Genomic DNA, 20,323 nt, shown 5'->3' with positions numbered 1-20,323 from the left:
ACAGCGCCTAGCTCAACACTGTCAGACTGCATCATCAACTATGATTTGATGGACATTATGGTGTGTCTTTGTGTAAGTGGTGGGAGGGGAGCGGGTAGGATTTGTTGACAACCGGCAAGAGTTGAAGTGATTTAACATGAAACAGATGGAATAAGGCAGGCTCTGCCTACCACTTTGTCAGCCAAACCAAGTACTCACTCTGCAAGCAGTCAGCGTTTAGCAGGTCCTGACACTTTTCGTGGCATTTCACTCCGCACTCCAGACACTTCATGCCTTGCCTTGCAATGCCCCACAGGAGCCCCTCACATTCATAACAGTAGGTGGGCGTGGTAGCTGTCCAGACCTCAAAATTGTGTGGGGTGGTAGAAGACATAGGGTAGATCAATGCCTGCAAGGTCTTCTTGAAGACGTGCATTTTCTGTGAACATGAGAGAAGTTACCAGTGTACCGCCAAGTCAGTGGATTTGAATTGTTTCATAGTAAAATGAATCATTTTATCACTTTTCTCTGAAAATGCTATTTTGAGAGAACCCCTTGATCATTGATTCAAGTCATGACAGTAAGCATAATAACTCTGCTAACTTATTCTTCTCTCCATGTTTTAGGGCCCGATTCAGTTATCTGTACACAAAGAACTCCCTAATCTTCCAGACTGGACTGAGCTCCAATGTCTGCAGCTTCTTTCCCAGCAGCACACAGGTCTAATGACTTGAGGATGTCTAAGTCCCTGCTTTGCTATAAACCCCACACCTCTTTTACTTTCTACCCAGGTGGTTATTTCCTGACTCCCTTGTCCTCCCTGATACTTCACCCCTCCTCAGCCCCAAGGAATGCTTCTGTCATTCAATCTGCAGGAAATTTGCTTTCAGCACCTATCACCTGGGAAGGATCTTACCACCTAATTCATAAGAAAGCATCAGTAGTAGATAAGGTCAAATGAGGCACTCTCCCATGATGATTTATATTTTAAAAGGAAATAGTTTCTAATAGCACATGGAAGGACTCTCTAATGATAAGTGAGGTGAAAAAAATCTATTGGACAAGTAGCTGGGAGATCTGAGTTCTCCTAGGCCCAACCACGTGATATTTAAAAGGGGCCTCTATAAGCAGGAACTGTCTTCCATGTTTTCCTTCTTAGTGCCTAAACAGCTTATCACTGCCCCTGGAACATAGTAGAGGTACATTTCTTTTAATGAATAAACGTTCTGCCACTTATGAATCTTGTAATCTACAGAGAGATGTAAGGGCTCTAAGACTCACCCTCCTCCTCTGCTCTGCTTAAAATGCTATTACTTTGAAGATCAAATTGTATAATGATAACAGAAGTAGTCTATAGGCTTCAAAACACCAAATAAATACTTAGTATTGATGCTGGATTGAAAAAAAAAAAAACACCACCAACAATAAACACAGGCCAATAGAAAAGAGAATTGGTTACATGAGTCCTTTTCTACGCTTCTCATATCCCACAAAGCAGGTGACTTCCTGAGAGAAAGACCAGCACTCTCAGAGGTTACATTTACAGATAATTTCACACAACTGCCTGATGCAGAATGAATGGATATTTACATAAACCCTGTAGGAGCCCAGCGGATAAGTCATACTAGAAGGGAAGCATTTATAGTTTGCATTAATTATCCTCAAATCTCATTTCAGAATATTTTCCCACAGTGTTGAAATGACTAACTTTCAATTCCACAGTATGGTAACAGCGTATTTCCCTTTATTATTATATTACTCTCACTCTGTGCTTTCCCAGAATATGTTTGGTAATGGTACTGGGAGGTCCCCTACCAGGGAATGAAGCCTCAGTAAGAATGTTCCTAATTTTGAATGGTTAGATCCATCCTTGCTATTAGATAAGGGACTGGTCAATCCAGAGCTCTTTATACTTCACGTGAGTCTACAGAGCAGCAGTATGGTCAAATTCGGGCATCACTCAAGTGGAAGACCCTAATATTAGGGTTTATTCAGATAGAACAACTGGATCCATCACCTTTCAATAAAGAGTGTCTGAAACAAGTAAATCTCCTGGCTTCATTTTATAATGAAGATGTCTTATAAAGAACTGTTAAGAGTTCTTTGAGAATTAGAAGCATGTATTATTCACCTTTGCCTCCTCTTTAATACCTAGCATAGCGAGTATCTTCACTATCATTAAAACAAATGAAATAATCCTTGGCATAACAGATTTTTCATTAGCTACCCACAGACAGAGTCTCCTGTTCTAATTGGGCTGAGGGGCTGTGTGTGTGTTTGTGTGTGTAATGTAGCATTTGTGGTCTAGAAGAAAAATTAGGAAGGGAATTAATTTATATACTTGCAGTTGCATCAGGCAACTCATTTGTTTTAATGGAAAAAAAAATAAAAATAGAATAATAAAATATTCTAATTACATGGAATACTGAGTGGGAATAAAACAGAGTCTGCTAATGAACACAAGAAAAGTAAGTAATGTACCTTACATAAATGAAGAAAGCAGAGTTGGGAATAAGGTTGTTTTTGATCACGAACTTATTCACATATTTCAAGATTAAGTAAATAATTAATATATATGATCTAATTCTGTATGTCCACTTTGCTTTTACTGAAGTCGAGTGATATATAGTCAGTACTCTAAGTCCATAGGTTATAGTAGGAGTAATAAAAATAAATAACCCTGCTAAAAAATTAAACAGACTGGAGGAAAACAAGTAAAAGTTCTGAATAAACAGCCGAGCAGATTTCATTAAAATGTTTTGTTTGGTTTGGCTAAGGAGCCATAATTCATTTCTTGCAAAGGGAGAGTGAAGCTAATTTCTGAAAATAAGAAATATGAAACATTTACTAGACAGCCCATTGAAAAGCAATTGAATGGGGCACTGAAATAAATGCCAATATTTAAAAGTTATTAAAGTTAGAGAAAAACATTAAACATTAGACGACCTACCAGAGGGTATATATCCCCTCTAATAAGGGCTTAACACTTTAGGGAATGATGAATCCTTTTCACTCTTGACTTTTGGGGGTATGGGCATGTGTTTATCAAAGCTGAAAATTACTCTACTCTAAAATAAATGCCATACAAAACCATTCTTTTTTCAGCAAAGTATATTCTGAGCTGATAGTTTAGGAACATGAAATAGGTAGGAAAATCATACACAAATAATCTCATAATAGGGGATTCTGGTATTTCAGGGTGATAATGCATCTTGGAGAAAGCTGTTTTCTCGGCAGCAAAATCAGGCAAGATGAAATAAGATTATAAGAAGGAAAAAGTGTGGGGTTTTTGTGTGGAATAAGGTGAAAAGAGCAAGAAGCACTAAATAAAAGCATGGCAGAGGAAAACAAGGGGAAACCCCAAAATTTGCCATTGATGGAAGCAAATGAAGTCTATAGTTTACCATTAGGAATCAGATTGAAGGGATGAAAAACCATTAAAAAAAAAAGTAACACTTAGGGCAGGCAGATTAATCATCAGCTATAGATAAGAGCTGAAGGATGGAACTGAGGATGTTATCAGGAGAGGGTCTCTGGCCTAGGTAAACTACTTGGAATCAGACATATGGAGGTCCTTAGAACAAGTAAAAACCTAGTTACTAGAATTAGGACCCAAGGACAGCGGGATATGGCAAAATGAGTGACTTGCTGCTAATCTAGTTAATTTTTTAAATTTCTAAATTTTATTTTAAGTACAGGGGTACATGTGCAGGATGTGCAGGTTACATAAGTAAACATGTGCCATGGTGGTTTGCTGCATAGATCATCCCACCACCCAGGTATTAAGCCCAGCATCCATTAGCTATTCTCCCTGCTGCTCTCCCTCCTCCCACCCCCACCCTCCGACAGGCTGCAGTGTGTGTTGTTCCCCTCTGTGTCCATGTGTTCTCATCAGCTCCTATTCTATTTTAAATGTTTCTAAACTTTACAAATCTTCTACAACTTTTCAAATGTTCTACAACAAAAATGTATTTTTCTAAAAATACGTATTTTAGGATTATAATAAAATGCATGCTCATTGTAAAAATAATTTATAAAACAGAAAGGCACTAATATAAATAATAAAAATATTCAATTTAGCCTTTTAAAGTTAGGCATTATTTCATACATATCCTTCCCGTATTCTTTTTTATGTATAGACAGGATGTAATACTCTTGCAATTAGAAAAAAAAAAAAAACCGTTATTTTCACATTGCTTAAGTGATTCCAACAAAGAAGGCAATTTTTTTCTGCTATGTATAGACATCTTGTTAACCTGTAGAAATGAGTAAGGAATGTTTTCACATTCTGATAAGCCTTTGTAGGCAAGTACAACCTATAGACTACACCCTAGCAAATATTTTTTTAGAACTTTCTTCTCCAACAAATAAATTTAAAGCAAGTTGCACTAATATATCACTTTTGGAACAATTAGGACACTGGAAGGAAATGAATTGCCTTTTCTATTCATCACTACCTGAGGAAACTAAAATGAGCCTGAGATATAAAGGAATCAGGCTTCCTGCCAAGAGCAATGACTAGTGTTTTCAGACCATCAATATTCTAATCTACCAACTGTTAATAATTATAACAGGAACAAAGCTTGTCTGCCTCAATTTGCCACATTATTTCTCTCCTTTTTCCTTTCTGTGTTAACCAGTGACTAACATATGAAGTTCTATTTTCCTCCTCATCCTGGGGAGGAAATAATCCTCCTCGTGAGATTATGTAAGCCATACCTTTCCTATACCCCCCAAATGTCACATTTTGATACTTTCAAGACAAAATACACTTCTTGTTTTGAGGCATTTTTCATATACTTGATGGATACTTTTTAGAAAAAATATGTTTGCTCTTCTGTAAAGTACAAATGTTATTGTTTCTGGACAAAAGCATCAGAATTTTTGCAGAGCAAACATTAGGTACAATATGATTTTTGAAATTTGTTATAAACGTGAAGACAGAGCAATGCTTGGATAAAATCCTGAGCATAAAAACAGACATAATTTCAGTACTGATTGCTCATCTAAGTAATCATCCTATAAGATTGATTGACTGTAGAAGCTAAAATTATTCAGGTAAATTTTTTTTGTAGCAGAAAGTACAAACGAAGACTAAAAGTTATATTCCTATCTATGTGAGAATGTAAGTAGTTTTCTTTCACTTCTATTGCTTTATAACAGATATAAATTAACATCGTTCTACGAAACTTATGGGGTAAGTCCAAAGAAAGAGGGCAGAACAATGCTAACGTAGATGATTCCTTAATTCAAGGAGAGCACAATATAGCATAAGCCCTTTGTTATGACACAGAACATAATCTGAAAACAAAATATGATAGATTTTTTATGTACTATAAATGTTCTTTTTTCCCAATTCAAACTTTCAATAAAAATGTATACAAGGGATGTGGGTGGTATGAGATAATTAATTTGATAAATACATGAAACTAAAAATAATATGGATTTCTCCACTGGGGGAAACTTTAGCCATTTTAATGTGGAAAGTCTAATATTTACTACTTGGGGTGGAGACTGCATTCTTACGAGTTTAAAACCAGCATAAGACAAGGATGCCCTCTCTTACCACTCCTATTCAACATAGTATTGGAAGTTCTGGCCAGGGATATTGGGCAAGAGAAAGAAAGTATATTCAAATAGGAAGAGAGGAAGTCAAATTATTTTTGCAGAGGATATCATCCTATATCTAGAAAATTCCATTGTCTCAGTCCAAAAGCTTAAGTTTATCAGTAACTTCAGTAAACTCTGAGGATACAAAATCAACATGCAAAAATGACTAGCATCTCTATACACCAACAACAGGCAAAGAGAGAGTCAAGTTATGAACAAATTCCCATTTACAACTGCTACAAAAAGAATAAAATACCTAGTGATACACTAACAAAAGAAGGGAAAGACCTCTTCAAGGAGAACTACAAACTACTTCTCAAGGAAATTAGAAGGAAACAAACAAATCAAAAAAACATTCCATACTCACGGATAGGAAGAATCAATATTGTGAAAATGGCCATACTGCCCAAAGTAATTTATAGATTCAATGCTACTCCCATTAAACTACCATGAACATTTTTCACAGAATTAGAAGAAACTATTTTAAAATTTGTATGGGACCAAAAAGAGCCTGAATAGCCAAGACAATCCTAAGTAAAAATAACAAAGTTGTAGGCATCACCCTACCCACCTTGGAACTATACTACAAGGATACAGTAGTCAAAACAGCATGGTACTGGTATAAGAACAGAAAAATAGACCAATGAAATTGAATAGAGAAATAAGAAACAAGACCATGCACCTTCAACCATCTGACAAAACCTGGCAAAAACAAGTAATGAGGAAAGGATTCCCTATTTAATAAGTGGTGCTAGAGAACTGGCTAGCCATATGCAGAAAACTGAAACTGGACCACTTGCTTATACCATATACAAAAATTAACTCAGGATGGATTAAAGACTTAAATATAAAGCCCCCAAACTATAAAAACTCTAGAAGAAAATCTAGGCAGTACCATTCAGGACACAGTGACGGGCAAAGATTTCATGACAAAAATGCCAAAAGCAATTGCAACAAAAGCAGAAATTGACAAATGGGATATAATTTAACTAAATAGCTTCTCTGCAGCAAAAGAAACTAACATAAGAGCAAACATGCAACCTAAAGAATGGAGAAAATTTTTGCAATCTATCTGTCTGACAAAGGTCTAATATCCAAGCTCTATAAGGAACTTAAACAAATTTACAAGAAAAAAAAAAAAAAAGAAAGAAACCTCATTAAAAAGTGGGCAAAGGACTTGAACATAAATTTCTCAAAAAAAGACTCTTATGCAGTCAGAAAAACATGAAAAGAAGCTCAATATCACTGATCATTAGAAAAATGCAAATTGAAACCACAATTAGATGCTTTCTCACGCCAGTCAGAATGGCAATTATTAAAAAGTCAAGAAACAACAGATGCTGGTATGGTTGCAGAGCAAAAGGAATCCTTTTACACTGTTGGTGGGAATTAAATTAGTTCAATCATTGTAGAAGACAGATTCCTCAGAGATCTAGAGGCAGAAATACCACTTGACCCAGCAATCCCATTACTGAGTATACACCCAAAGGAATGTAAATCATTCTGTTGTAAAGATACATGCATGCATATGTTCATTGCAGCACTATTCACAATAGCAAAGACATGGAATCAACCCAAATGTCCATCAGTGATAGACTGGCTGGAGGCATCACGCTACCTGACTTCAAACTATACTACAAGGCTACAGTAACCAAAACAGCATGGTACTGGTACCAAAACAGAGATATAGACCAATGGAACAGAACAGAGTCCTCAGAAATTATACCACACATCTACAGCCATCTGATCTTTGACAAACCTGAGAGAAACAAGAAATGGGGAAAGGATTCCCTATTTAATAAATGGTGCTGGGAAAATTGGCTAGCCATAAGTAGAAAGCTGAAACTGGATCCTTTCCTTACTCCTTATACGAAAATTAATTCAAGATGGATTAGAGACTTAAATGTTAGACCTAATACCATAAAAATCCTAGAGGAAAACCTAGGTAGTACCATTCAGGACATAGGCATGGGCAAAGACTTCATGTCTAAAACACCAAAAGCAACGGCAGCAAAAGCCAAAATTGACAAATGGGATCTCATTAAACTAAAGAGCTTCTGCACAGCAAAAGAAACTACCATCAGAGTGAACAGGCAACCTACAGAATGGGAGAAAATTTTTGCAATCTACTCATCTGACAAAGGGCTAATATCCAGAACCTACAAAGAACTCAAACAAATTTACAAGAAAAAAACAAACAACCCCATCAAAAAGTGGGCAAAGGATATGAACAGACATTTCTCAAAAGAAGACATTCATACAGCCAACAGACACATGAAAAAATGCTCATCATCACTGGCCATCAGAGAAATGCAAATCAAAACCACAATGAGATACCATCTCACACCAGTTAGAATGGCGATCATTAAAAAGTCAGGAAACAACAGGTGCTGGAGAGGATGGGGAGAAATAGGAACACTTTTACACTGTTGGTGGGACTGTAAACTAGTTCAACCATTATGGAAAACAGTATGGCGATTCCTCAAGGATCTAGAACTAGATATACCATATGACCCAGCCATCCCATTACTGGGTATATACCCAAAGGATTATAAATGATGCTGCTATAAAGACACATGCACACGTATGTTTATTGCGGCACTATTCACAATAGCAAAGACTTGGAATCAACCCAAATGTCCATCAGTGACAGATTGGATTAAGAAAATGTGGCACATATACACCATGGAATACTCTGCAGCCATCAAAAAGGATGAGTTTGTGTCCTTTGTAGGGACATGGATGCAGCTGGAAACCATCATTCTTAGCAAACTATCACAAGAACAGAAAACCAAACACCGCATGTTCTCACTCATAGGTGGGAACTGAACAATGAGATCACTTGGACTCAGGAAGGGGAACATCACACACCAGGGCCTATCATGGGGAGGGGGGAGGGGGGAGGGATTGCATTGGGAGTTATACCTGATGTAAATGACGAGTTGATGGGTGCTGATGAGTTGATGGGTGCAGCACACCAACATGGCACAAGTATACATATGTAACAAACCTGCATGTTATGCACATGTACCCTAGAACTTAAAGTATAATAATAATAAATTAATTTAAAAAAAAACATACTACATATATACCATGAAATACTATACAGCCATAAAAAGGAATGAGATTATGTCCTTTGTAGGGACATGGATGCAGCTGGAAACCATCATCCGCCGCAAATTAATGCAGGAACAGAAAACCAGGCCCCACATGTTCTCACTTACTAGTGGGAGCTGAAGGATGAGAACACACGGACATGTGGCGGGGAATGACACACAATGGGGTCTGTCAGGAGTGGGAGTGGGAGTGGGAGGAGGGAGAGTATCAGGAACATTAACGAATAGATGCTGGGCTTAATACCAAGGTGATGGGTTGATCTGAGCAGCAAACCACCATGGCACACCTGTGTAACAAGCACATCCTGCACATGTATCCCAGCACATCATGCACATGTATCCCAGAACTTAAAATAAAAGTTGAAGGAAAAAAAAGAGAAGAAGAATGTTTAGGATTTTATAAAACAAAGGTGAGGCAGGGGCTGACCATTCCTATAAATAGATCCCATGTTACTGTCCTTTTATGTAAACAAGCAAAGTCAGTCAGGGAACCATGGGAAATTGTGTAGTGAAAAATAGTTAATAACAAAATTAACTTTTAGTACGTACTTATGCCTCAAAAATGGATACATGGCTAGATGATGATGATGATTATTATTTATTTTCTCCACTTATGTTGCAAATATTACTTTGTGTATATGGGGTAGTTAATAAGAACCATTAACATCAATAACTATATGTTCAACTCTGTAACTTAGAAAAGTAGTTTTGGGGTGAATACAAAGAATAAAAAAAAACCTAAAAATGACAAGAGCATAAATAAATGAAATAGAAAACAAGGAGATAATATGGAGTCAACAAAGCAAAGTCAGAGAAATTTCCTGCAGTTTTGATTTTACAAAAGAGAGAGAAAATACAAATAAATAATAACAGGATAAAATGGCACACATTTTAATATAAATTATGATATAATCATATAAACAATTTGATGATATTAATTTCAAAAATTTACAAAAACAAGACAACTTACTGGAATAAGTATAAATTGTCTAGCCTAACTCAAGAATGAATGCTTAAGGAACATAATCACTATATTAAATAAGTTGCTTCGATAGTCAAAAAATTACTCTCAAAATAACTATCATATCCAGGTGGTTTTGGAGGACAAGCTTTGCCAGTCCTTCAAGATACAGAACTTATTTTATAGAGAACATCCCAGAGAAGGAAAAAAAGAAATCTCCCCCGCTTAGCTTATTAAGCTAGTTTAATATTGATGCCAAAATTGTTCAAGGACACAGAAAAACATAGCCATTTTTACCTTATGATGCAAAGTAGATGCAAAAATATGATATAATTAGTAAACATATAAGAAAATCAAGGACATGAACATTTCCATAACTTGCCTCAGGCCCCACAGCAGGTAAATTGTGGAGCTGGACCAACATTGGATCTCAAGCCAAAGTCCACGCTTATGAAGAATAACGGAACCAATAGCAATACTTGTAGACAAGAAATAATTTTTATTTTGGTGTCATTATTGCTGGCTTCCATGTCAGTACTTCCTGGAAAGGAAATTGACCCTCAGGTGCAAAGAGGGCAGGGAGGCATTTGACTCAGCGTGTATTCTGCAGACCCGATCACAAGTTCCTGCCCTACTGCGCTGATGGCCACCTGCCATGCCAGCCAGTGTATAAAGAGAAAAGGAGGAATGGGAAGGGTTTGGCTAAACAAAGGGCTTTCTACATAAGCTATTTCTTTTAATTCTCACAAACTGTGAGGTAACTTTTATTACTTTCATTTTATTGATGAAGCAAAGTCGTCTCAGGAAGGTGCAGAATATTGAGAAGAAACAAGTAGTCAAAGCTAGTGAGAGGTGGAGTCGAGATTCTAATTCAGGCCCCTTTCACTTCAAAACTTATCCAGGTGGCCTGAAAGGGTTCCTGCTCCTGAGTAGGGGTCTGAAGTACCTGGGCGTGCTGTAAGCCTGCAGCTCTGGTTGAAGTTGAAGTCTCAGAGAGGTGTTCTGAGCAGCTTTCTCCTTCCATTTTATCTTTCTAGTGTCAGGCTGGAAATAGGGCTCAGGTTTGATCTCCTGATTACCTCTCATCTAGTTCTTGCCAGTCCCTTTCACTAAGTGTGAATCCTAGACAAACTTTCCCTTACTGAGAATGGACACTTCCTAGAAGCCTGCCAGCCTCAACACGCCCTTCAACCCACACAGAACCAACAGGGCTCTAGGATCCCTCTTATGCTTGGTGATTTTCATTCCTCCCTCTACCTGGTTTCCCATAAACCTCATCTGAGACTATCTTGGTTTAAACGCTCTTGCCTACTAGAAGCTTCCATGTGACTTGTAGCAACAGTGGATACAAAATTAAGTATCTCAGTCCTCCGCCCACTGTATGGTAAGCCTCATGAAAGTAGAGATTTTTGGCTGAGTTGTTACCTACTTTATTTCCAGCCTGAAACAACCCCCGACACACAGCAGACAGTCAATAAGCATGCACTGAATTACTGAATGGATCTACTTTGATTGCCCCACTGTCAGGTTCACACCTAAGAAATTATCAGTCTGTGAAACTAGCACAGAGATGGATAGTGGAGTGCCAGGAAGACTACTGCTATGGTATTTAGATACTAGATTGGTTGGTCCTTCCTATGTTACAAAGCTAGATGGAAATTTTCTGAAATCATAATCCTTAACAGCTTATTGAGCTGAGATTCTCGATCAGTCCTAATAGCGCCTTGTGGGTAAGGTGGAGTTGGTGATGGATGGAGGCACTGGCGATGCTTCACCCATGGCCAGCAGAGCGTTAGCGGAGGAGGCAGTGCTAGGTGACCCACTGTCATCCTGCATCAGGCATTAGACTCTGTTCTGTCCTTGGAAGAGATGACTGAGCTTCAAACTGTACATTTGTTTAATTAAAACAGAAGTGATATCATTGGTTGTTTTCCACATCACTAAGCCATTTCCCTTCACATGCAAGCAAGTATTTTATGCTTTTATATCAAGTGTGCCTAGGAAGATTTTCAGCACCAAGAAGTGCAAATTATTTGCTACAGCATTTATGTTAGTTGCCTGTGTAATGACTGAATGTGACAGCTCGTCAAGAGTGACATTTAATATGCCTGTTGTACAGAAGTCATAGTTCATTTACTTTTTGAGGCATGGGTCCCAGGGAAATGAGCCTTATGAATTTGAGAGGGAACTGATGGATTCTGTTCATCCATTCAACACCAACCCACCAACACAGAGTTTTTTACTGAGGTCTTCTGAAACTAAAGGAGTAAAGGTGATATTATTAAGTTGTTGAAAAGCAGATCAATAGCTGATTTAACCTTAAATTGAGGATATGTTCTCTGTTCAGGACTCAGAAAATACAGTAGCATTCCACATTCCACTAATTTCTATGCTTTCCTGTTAACTTGTGAAAGGAATTAGTTCAAATACTAATGTCAAAGAAAACAGTACAAATCAAATACCATGTTTTAAAACATAGGAAAGGAACACTGCAGGAGTTTATCAATAAAATTCTTCAGCGTGTATTATTTACTCAAAAAAACGACTAGATGTTTTGAGATTCAGCAAGCAATATGCAGCTTTCTCCACACCAGAGGATGTCCGCTTTGTCTTATGCCTAAACTATACTCAAAATATTACATGGCAACATAAATCTAATGGATAAGAATAAGGAAGTGGGGGCCATGGTGGCTTACGTCTGTAATCCCAGCACTTTGAGAGGTGGAAGAATTGCTTGAGCCCAGGAGTTTGAGACCAGCCTGGGCAACATAGCAAGACCCTGTCTCTAAAAACTAAAATTAAAAATACTAGCTGAGTGTGGTGGCACATGCCTGTAGCCTCAACTACCCAGAAGGCAGAGGCCAGAGGATCATGTGAGCTCTGGAGGTTGAGACTGCAGTGAGCTATGACCATACCACTGCACTCCAGCTTGGATGACAGAGCCAGACTCTGTCTGCAAAAAATAAATACATAAAAAGAATGAGGAGAAAGAAAGAATAATAATCTGAGAATGCAATTACGTTTTTTCTCCTGTGGCACAGTAGAAAATGCATCAACTTGTTGTAGCCTCCAGATAGTCAAATGAATATGCTTTGTTTTACTGATACATACTGGGTAGGGGAGCTTGCTAATGGAAAAACCCAGGAAAGACTGACATTTGGATGAAAGACGACAATGAGAGAAAGAAGAAGGAAGGGAATGAGAAATATAGACATAAAAATGGTGTTTAAATGTTAAGTTATAGAAAGTCAAAATGAGTAATATAATATTTTTGGCAGAATTTTTATTCTATAAGAATGACAAAGTTGCTAAAATTCGGGAGGTAGGATAGATCAGTTTCCAAGTGTAGGGAGGGACACAGATAAATTGTCTCAAGTAAATCCCCAGCAGAGTGTGCAAGACACATTTACCAGAACAGAACATGCCAGGTACAAAACACAAGGATTTAAAAAAAAAAATCCCTTTGACCCAAACTACACCTGAAGCCAATTAAATCAGAGTGACTGAGAATAAGACCCCAGCACTGTATGTTTTAAAGCTCCCTCAAGTGTTCCAGTGAGCCAGATTGAAGAATCCCTGACCTAAATAATTACAGCCTACTTGTATCTTCTAATCAGCGTGGTTCTTTCATTCAATCAGAATTTACAAACATCTACCTCATGTCAGACAGTGTGCTAAGCAATAGTGGTAGGAACATTTAACAAGAACAACAAACAACTTATAGTGCTACCCTCAAGGATATCAGAGTCTAAAACAAAAGGTGTATGCAAAATAATCGAAATAGTTGTAATAAAAATAATAAAATAGAAGCTCATATGTATTGTTTACTATGTTTACTAATTGTTAAGCTATGCTGAATGTTAAGCATATATCTACTTCTTTAATCCTCTCAGTTTCCTTGTCACTTCACTTTGTAGATGAGAGAACTCAGGCTTGAAGAAGTAACATAACTTGTGGGAGATAATAATTCTCATTAAGTGGCACAGATGGGACTCATACCAAGCTGACTTCACTTGTAATCATATGACAATATGGAGGTCATGATTAAATGCTATTAAAGGGCCGGGTGCGGTGGCTCACGCCTGTAATCCCAGCACTTTGGGAGGCCAAGGCAGGCAGATCACAAGGTTAAGAGATGGAGACCATCCTGGCCAACATGGCGAAACCCCATCTCTACTAAAAATACAAAAATTAGCTGGTAGCATACACCTGTAGTCCCAGCTACTAGGGAGGCTGAGGCAGGAGAATCACTTTAACCCAGGAGGCAGAGGTTGCAGTGAGCCAAGATGGGTCACTGCACTCCAGCCTGGCAACAGAGCGAGACTCCGTCTCAAAAAAAAAAAAAAAAAAAGCTATAAAAGCTCCGAAGAGGAAACTAAGCATTCAGCTGGAAGGGAGGAAGATATTTGGGGAAAACCTTGTAAAAGAGGCAAAACTTAAACTACGTAAAAAATCAGTAGGACTTTTCCACGGGGAGAATAACAGGGAAGCTATGTTAGAATTGAACAGCATTTGTCAAGATAGGAAGGTTCATGCGTATTTGAGGAGAAGAAAATGATTGGCTGATGCCCTGAGGAAGTTTGTTTGAAGTCAGGCTTTCCTCATGCTCCCAGTTATTTCTGGAACATTGGACTAAACATCACAGATGAGTAGCTCAAGCAGAACGGTTTCTCCCTTGTGGTTATGAGGAATATCTAGTTAGTAATGGACATTGTACTTACCAGTTCCTCATTATTTAGGGATGTCCTAATCACCATAGCCAGGGAGAGTCCAGATTTCCTGGCAGCCAGGGTCTAAAACAAACAGAATTATGACTTATTAATACATAGGGAGGTTGACATGCTTATACTGCTCAGCAGAAGGTGAAAACGCAAGAATATCAGCTATCGCTGTTCATATTTTAGTTAGTAAGGACCTGCCATTTTGATAATCAGTCGATTCACAAAGAATATGGACTCATACAATATTAAAACTGGAAAGGTCCCACAGCTCATCAACCCTGCCCCTACATTTTATAGATGATGAAAGTGAGGCCCAGAAAGGCAAGATGACCAGCCTCAAGATGACTAGCCCCCTCAAGCACCTCAGGCTAGCAAGAGGCTTCTCAAACTTTCTTATTCCCCAAGGTGGTTGTGATATATTCATTCGGAATACATAACCATTGGTAGAGAGCCAGCCTGACTTTGGTGATAGCCCTCAATCATAATTAGTATTAGATGGTTCTTGAGCTGTTCACAGTTCCCTAGAATATTCTTCCATATCTTTTCAAGATATTTTTTCTAAGTGCCCATTTAATTTGCTGAGAATTGTTATATCCAGATTCATTTTTTTTTGACTTGATGCTGGTAACTTGGGTGATCTTAAATAAGAGTCAAGTCCCTTTAGTTTCCTCACCACATAAAATAGAACCATAACTACCACTACCTACTCCTACCCAAAATATATGAATTACAAGAAACTCACCAGTGCTATAGTGAACGTTGGAAATCAGAAGTTCCATATGGGAATATTAAAACTGCTATCCCATTAGGAGCAAAGAGACGTCATTGTGGAATAGCGCATTCTTGATCGCCCAAGACCCAACTGGATATATAGGTATCTCCTCAGGGTTGCAAAGTCATTAACTCAAAATAAAATTCAGCCTACACCTGAGTAAGAATGTCACTCTCCACTCATCTCCACATTTACCTTGAAGAATTACCTCCAAGAGTTTACCCAAGAAAATCTTTCATCTCTGAAAAAGATATTCCCTAAAACTACATTTGTATCCTATTTTGGTCTGTGTTTGCACCTGTTGTATACATAATTTTCTCTTTCAGAAATGAACCAGATGTTAAATTCTTGTAGAACAAACTTCTTATTCTTGTATGTCTGTCTTTTCATTTCTCCATCTTGCCCTCTTTTACCCCATGAGTAAGTGCAATGTATGTTTGAGAAGACTGCAAAATATTAATTAAATAAATAGAAAGGCACTTACCATGGCCTGAAGATTCCAGAAGTGAGAGGAAACAAAGTGTAAATAGTTAGACACATGAAAGGTAGGAAAAGAGTATAACAATGTTAAATTAGCCTAACACTTTGCAATTATTTCCGCACAGTAAGGACAGAAATCTGAGCTAAATGTACTGATATGTTATACTTTCCAGTATAAGACCTTTTCAGTCAGGATTATATTTTAAAACTAAAGTGGTGGCCTCCAGATGAAGCCTTTCTTAGCAAAATTAAAAATTACTGATATAAAAAATTATGTAATTGTTGCTGAAAAAAATTTACTTTTTTATGGGGGAAATACGTTTTTCATATCACATATAATATTAAAAATAGGCGTATAAAATGTGAAGACATTTTGGATGACAGAAGAGACACTTTTTCATGATGATTTTTTTTTTTTTTTTTTTACAATCTAATACAGGCCATGGTCAATTCTTTGCATTTATCAAGGTGGTGGCAGCATATTTCAATATAGGAAACAGATTTATTCAGAGTCATGATCAGAAGTAATAATGATGTTAATGACTTGCAAACCATGGTTTTCTTTTCTTTTTTATTTTTATTTTTGAGATAGAGTCTCGCTCTGTCACCCAGGCTGGAGTGCAGTGGCGCGATCTCGGCTCACTGCAAGCTCCACCTCCTGGGTTCACGCCATTCTCCTGCCTCAGGCTCCCGAGTAGCTGAGACTACAGGAGCCCGCCACCACGCCCAGCTAATTTTTTGTATTTTTAGTAGAGACGGGGTTTCACCGTGTTAGCCAGGATGGTCTCGATCTCCTGACCTCGTGATCCACCCACCTTGGCCTCCCAAAGTGAACCACGATTTTCTTTAAATAAAAGAGCTTATTAATTTAGCTAGAATTGACTTTAATATAATAAAATAAAGAATTGATTAATGTTATCTGCTTGCTTTATAAACTATTCAGATTCACTATGTTAAGGTGAAGAAGTTTAAATAAAGCCTCAAGCGTTGTGAATTAAACTTCTGGTCATTCATAACACTAAACACATCAAAGCCTATTCGCTTGCTTGGCATGCTGTGTGATTTCTTTGTGCTCCAATTATAGGGTCATATTAACTTAATTATAATTTCCACTTATATCAAAAGCTATCAAAAGGTTTGAGTTATTTCCTCCAAGTAATCGATTTTAAAGAAATAATAATAAATATAACAGCAGATAGCATCTGGCCTCATATACTTTTATTCCATGAAATATTTACAGACTAGACAGTGAATGAGAAGGATATTACATTTTAGCAAGAAAAAAAAATCACACATGCAATCAAAGAGAAGTAAACAGTTGTAACTTACCACATCTCGGACAATAGGCAAAGTCTTTTTTCTGCGGAGATCTGGCATGCTGTCAATACCGTAAAGTCCACCTCCTGCCCTGAAAGAGAAAATAAAACCAATAATTTCAATGGGTAAAATGACGTATTGTAAGAAAAACATCCACTGTTCATGGTATAAAGTCTGTGAAAAAGATGACAGGGATACCATAGTTTTCAAATAATTCACAAAGCTGCAAAGATACAAGCGTCTAGGACTTTGTTGAGTGAGGAAAAATGACTGTAGCTACCACAATTGCTGACCACTCATCTTCTTGGATAGTTGAAATTTTAAGATACACATGACCTGGATGGACACACTATTTTCTGTTAGTATCACAGAGACAAGAATCACCATGTAAGATCTGTGGAACTTCTTACCTCCAGGAGAAAACAGAACCAAACCATTTTTGGTGCAATTTGGTCTGGCTGTGGTGCTAAATAAATTACCTTCATTATAAAAATACCAGTTATTGTGTGCTTCCGCTTCACAAATTAAACTCCAGAAAAATGTCTCAAAGAGTCATGGACATATTTAAGATATTGGGAATTACCATTATACCACAAGTTCTGCTTATCTGAATTCATCCTACAGGTAAATGCACAGAATTAAAATAAGTAGTTGTAGACGGATGTTTATTGCATCTTTGAAATAATAGCAATAAAAGCTAGGTTATTGACATGTTCATCAATAGTATATTGATTAAATGAATCAATGAGAAAAATAATTAAAGTGAAATAGGTAAACATATGTGAGTATAGATAAAAATATTCATAAGATGTTAAGTGAAAAAGCAAGTTTGCGTATTAGTAAGTTTAGTATACTCACACACACACATATGTATATACTGACTAATATATACACTTACTAATATATATATATGTGTGTGTGTGTGTTTGTGTGTTTATGAATGCACAGAAAATATCTAGAAGAATAATCACAAAATCCGTAACTGTAGTTACCTCTGTGGAGTGAGATTTGGTAAGAGAAAGAGAAAACTCACTGTTACAAACTTGGTAATGTTCAATTTTTTAATAAGCATGTATTAGTTTGCAATTAAAATTATTTTCTAAGAGGCATGAATCTGTGTTTCTCTAGAATGAGTTTGATACACTGAATTTGACTTTTTATTGCATTAAATCCAGTCATTTGATATAACCAACAAGATGCTAATATTACTGATGATAACTTCTCCTTATGCTTACTTGAACTACAAAACCCCTTGCTGACCTCTTGCCCACAGTCAGCTTATTCACCATGAGCAACACAGTTCATGCCCCTGGGCTATAGCTAGGCGTCTCTGTCATTGTAACAGGCTACAAAGGCTAATGATAGATTAATAGCATTTTATAGTCCAGTTTTCCACCAGCAGAGAGATGGCCTCTCTGTGCTTGCTGCTTAGCTTAATATAAGGAAACTTAGTCTTATTGGATTTTTCTTAGTAGTCATGATCCTAACTCCAACACTCTTCAGGTATCCACTACTACTAACATGGTAGTCTTGAGCAAGTCACTAAATGTGTCATCAAATTCATGTCAATAGAAAAAAAAACCAAAGTAGTAAAAAAGATAAAATGAATTAATAAATGCAGAGTAATCATGCTATAACATATGCTTGGAAGTGAGGATCAAATGCAGGAAGTGCGAAATATGAAAACCTTTGCAAATGTGTAAGAAAGATGTCAAGGATGAACAAATTATTTTCAGAGTTGTGCACTTCAACTAAATGTCCCCCTTAATTTTGATCATAAAGAAATAGAATACGTGTGGAGCAGAGGTCAAGAAAGATGAAAGAAAAGAGAAAAGAACAGAACAGAAGAGAATGTGTTCAGGGAGAAAGGTGACATTTAAAAGACCCTTTTCTCCACTGATTCTATGATAAAGTAGCTAATATGATTTCCCCCATTGCCCAGAATGATGACAATTGGCACTCTCTAGGTGAAGGGCTGTGAGAGTCACAGAGTCAAAGTTTGAGAATGTACATCACAAGAAAGAACCATTGGTGACATACTCTTTTGAATGTCAAGAAACTGCAGAATAGAAAAGGGAAAAGAATGATAAACTTTTTTTCTTAAGCCCCACCTTGAGAATACACAGCACTACTCCATCAGTAACTTCTTGCTTCCCCCCTGTCATCTTTCCATATTCCTTCCCACCCCCTGCCAATTCATACTTGACCCTTTCACATTCAAAACATCAAATACATGGAAAAAGGCTAAGTGAATGGGTACCTAGAAGGATTCTTCCAGTTTCATGTGCTCCAATATTAGGCTGTCATTCCAAGTAGTTTCTACTTTTTCTCCTCTGTGAACAGTATCAATAATGAACTAAAACATGCATAAATAAATATTTTCTCACTACAGTACCTATTAATCATGTTAACTATAAACCTTCAAGTATTTTGAAATGTTTTGACTTCTAAATAATGCAACTTTCACAGCTATGTAAAGAAATACATTCAATTCGGATGATGGTTGAGAAAGTGATTTATAAACTGCAAAGTGTTATATAAATGAGTTGTGTATTTTCTTTTATCACTAATCGTTATTTCTTTTAGGTTTCCTTTCCGTGGAACTTAATTCAAATTTTCAAAGTACACCCAAAAATTTTGAACCAACCTTATTTACCCACAAATTTGGGAATCACTATAAGCATGTGCATTATCAGGCCTGACATTTCACTTCTATGCTTGTCTCATCAGAGCAGAGATATCCAAGGACCTAGGACAAATATGAGCACTGCAGTATAACAAGCCCAGGTGAGTAGACATGTATCCAAAATTCAACTCTGCCTCTTTTGAGTTTGCCACTGAATTTCACTGAACTTACATTTTATAATCTGGAAAATTGCAAGACAATACAAACACTTTCTTAACCTTCACAGCCTCAAAACATAGCCTTCTCAGGTTGTTTCCTTTTACTTTTATATTTTCATCATTCCTACAAGAAGCCTTGATAAGGCTATCCATCAAGCAACATAAAATTTTATTGTAAACCATGACTTTGAAAACAGTCTACCTTACTGACCTCACCTCATGAATAGAGAAGCACTTGACACATATGGATAAAGTCTACATAAATGCAAACTATTTTTGTAATATTTATTGGGAGACTTCTTGCCAGGAGCGATCTTGGAGAGATTAAGTAACAAAAACTAGTAAATAGTAGAAATATTCATATATAAATAAATCATTGACTTTCTAGGCAAGATGTTAAGTTCATGCGCAATAGTTAAAATCCAGAAGAAACTGTCTAGGCTTGATGAAGAAGTCAGATGAAGTTATCAGAACAGACCATAGCAGACAAGTAACTCTAAAGTTAAGGTCTGATAAGAAGAGA

General features: G+C 37.1%; 1 protein-coding gene across 1 annotated transcript in view; it reads right to left on the bottom strand.

Annotated features, from left to right (window-relative positions):
• The window catches only part of UNC13C (unc-13 homolog C), a 653,225-nt gene that overhangs the window by 394,699 nt on the left and 238,203 nt on the right, over nucleotides 1-20,323 (bottom strand). The window contains exons 4-7 of the mRNA XM_015142282.3: nucleotides 16,969-17,047; nucleotides 15,644-15,649; nucleotides 14,388-14,459; nucleotides 199-418 (exon numbers count right to left, since the gene is read on the bottom strand). Coding sequence (XP_014997768.3) covers nucleotides 199-418; nucleotides 14,388-14,459; nucleotides 15,644-15,649; nucleotides 16,969-17,047 — 377 coding nt within the window. The remainder of the gene's footprint in view (nucleotides 1-198; nucleotides 419-14,387; nucleotides 14,460-15,643; nucleotides 15,650-16,968; nucleotides 17,048-20,323) is intronic.

Source organism: Macaca mulatta, chromosome 7, assembly GCF_049350105.2.
Source record: "Macaca mulatta isolate MMU2019108-1 chromosome 7, T2T-MMU8v2.0, whole genome shotgun sequence".
In the NCBI taxonomy this organism is placed as follows: Eukaryota; Metazoa; Chordata; class Mammalia; order Primates; family Cercopithecidae; genus Macaca; species Macaca mulatta.
The sequence above is the reverse complement of the archived record's forward strand: the minus strand, read 5'-3'. Positions and strand labels throughout refer to the sequence as shown.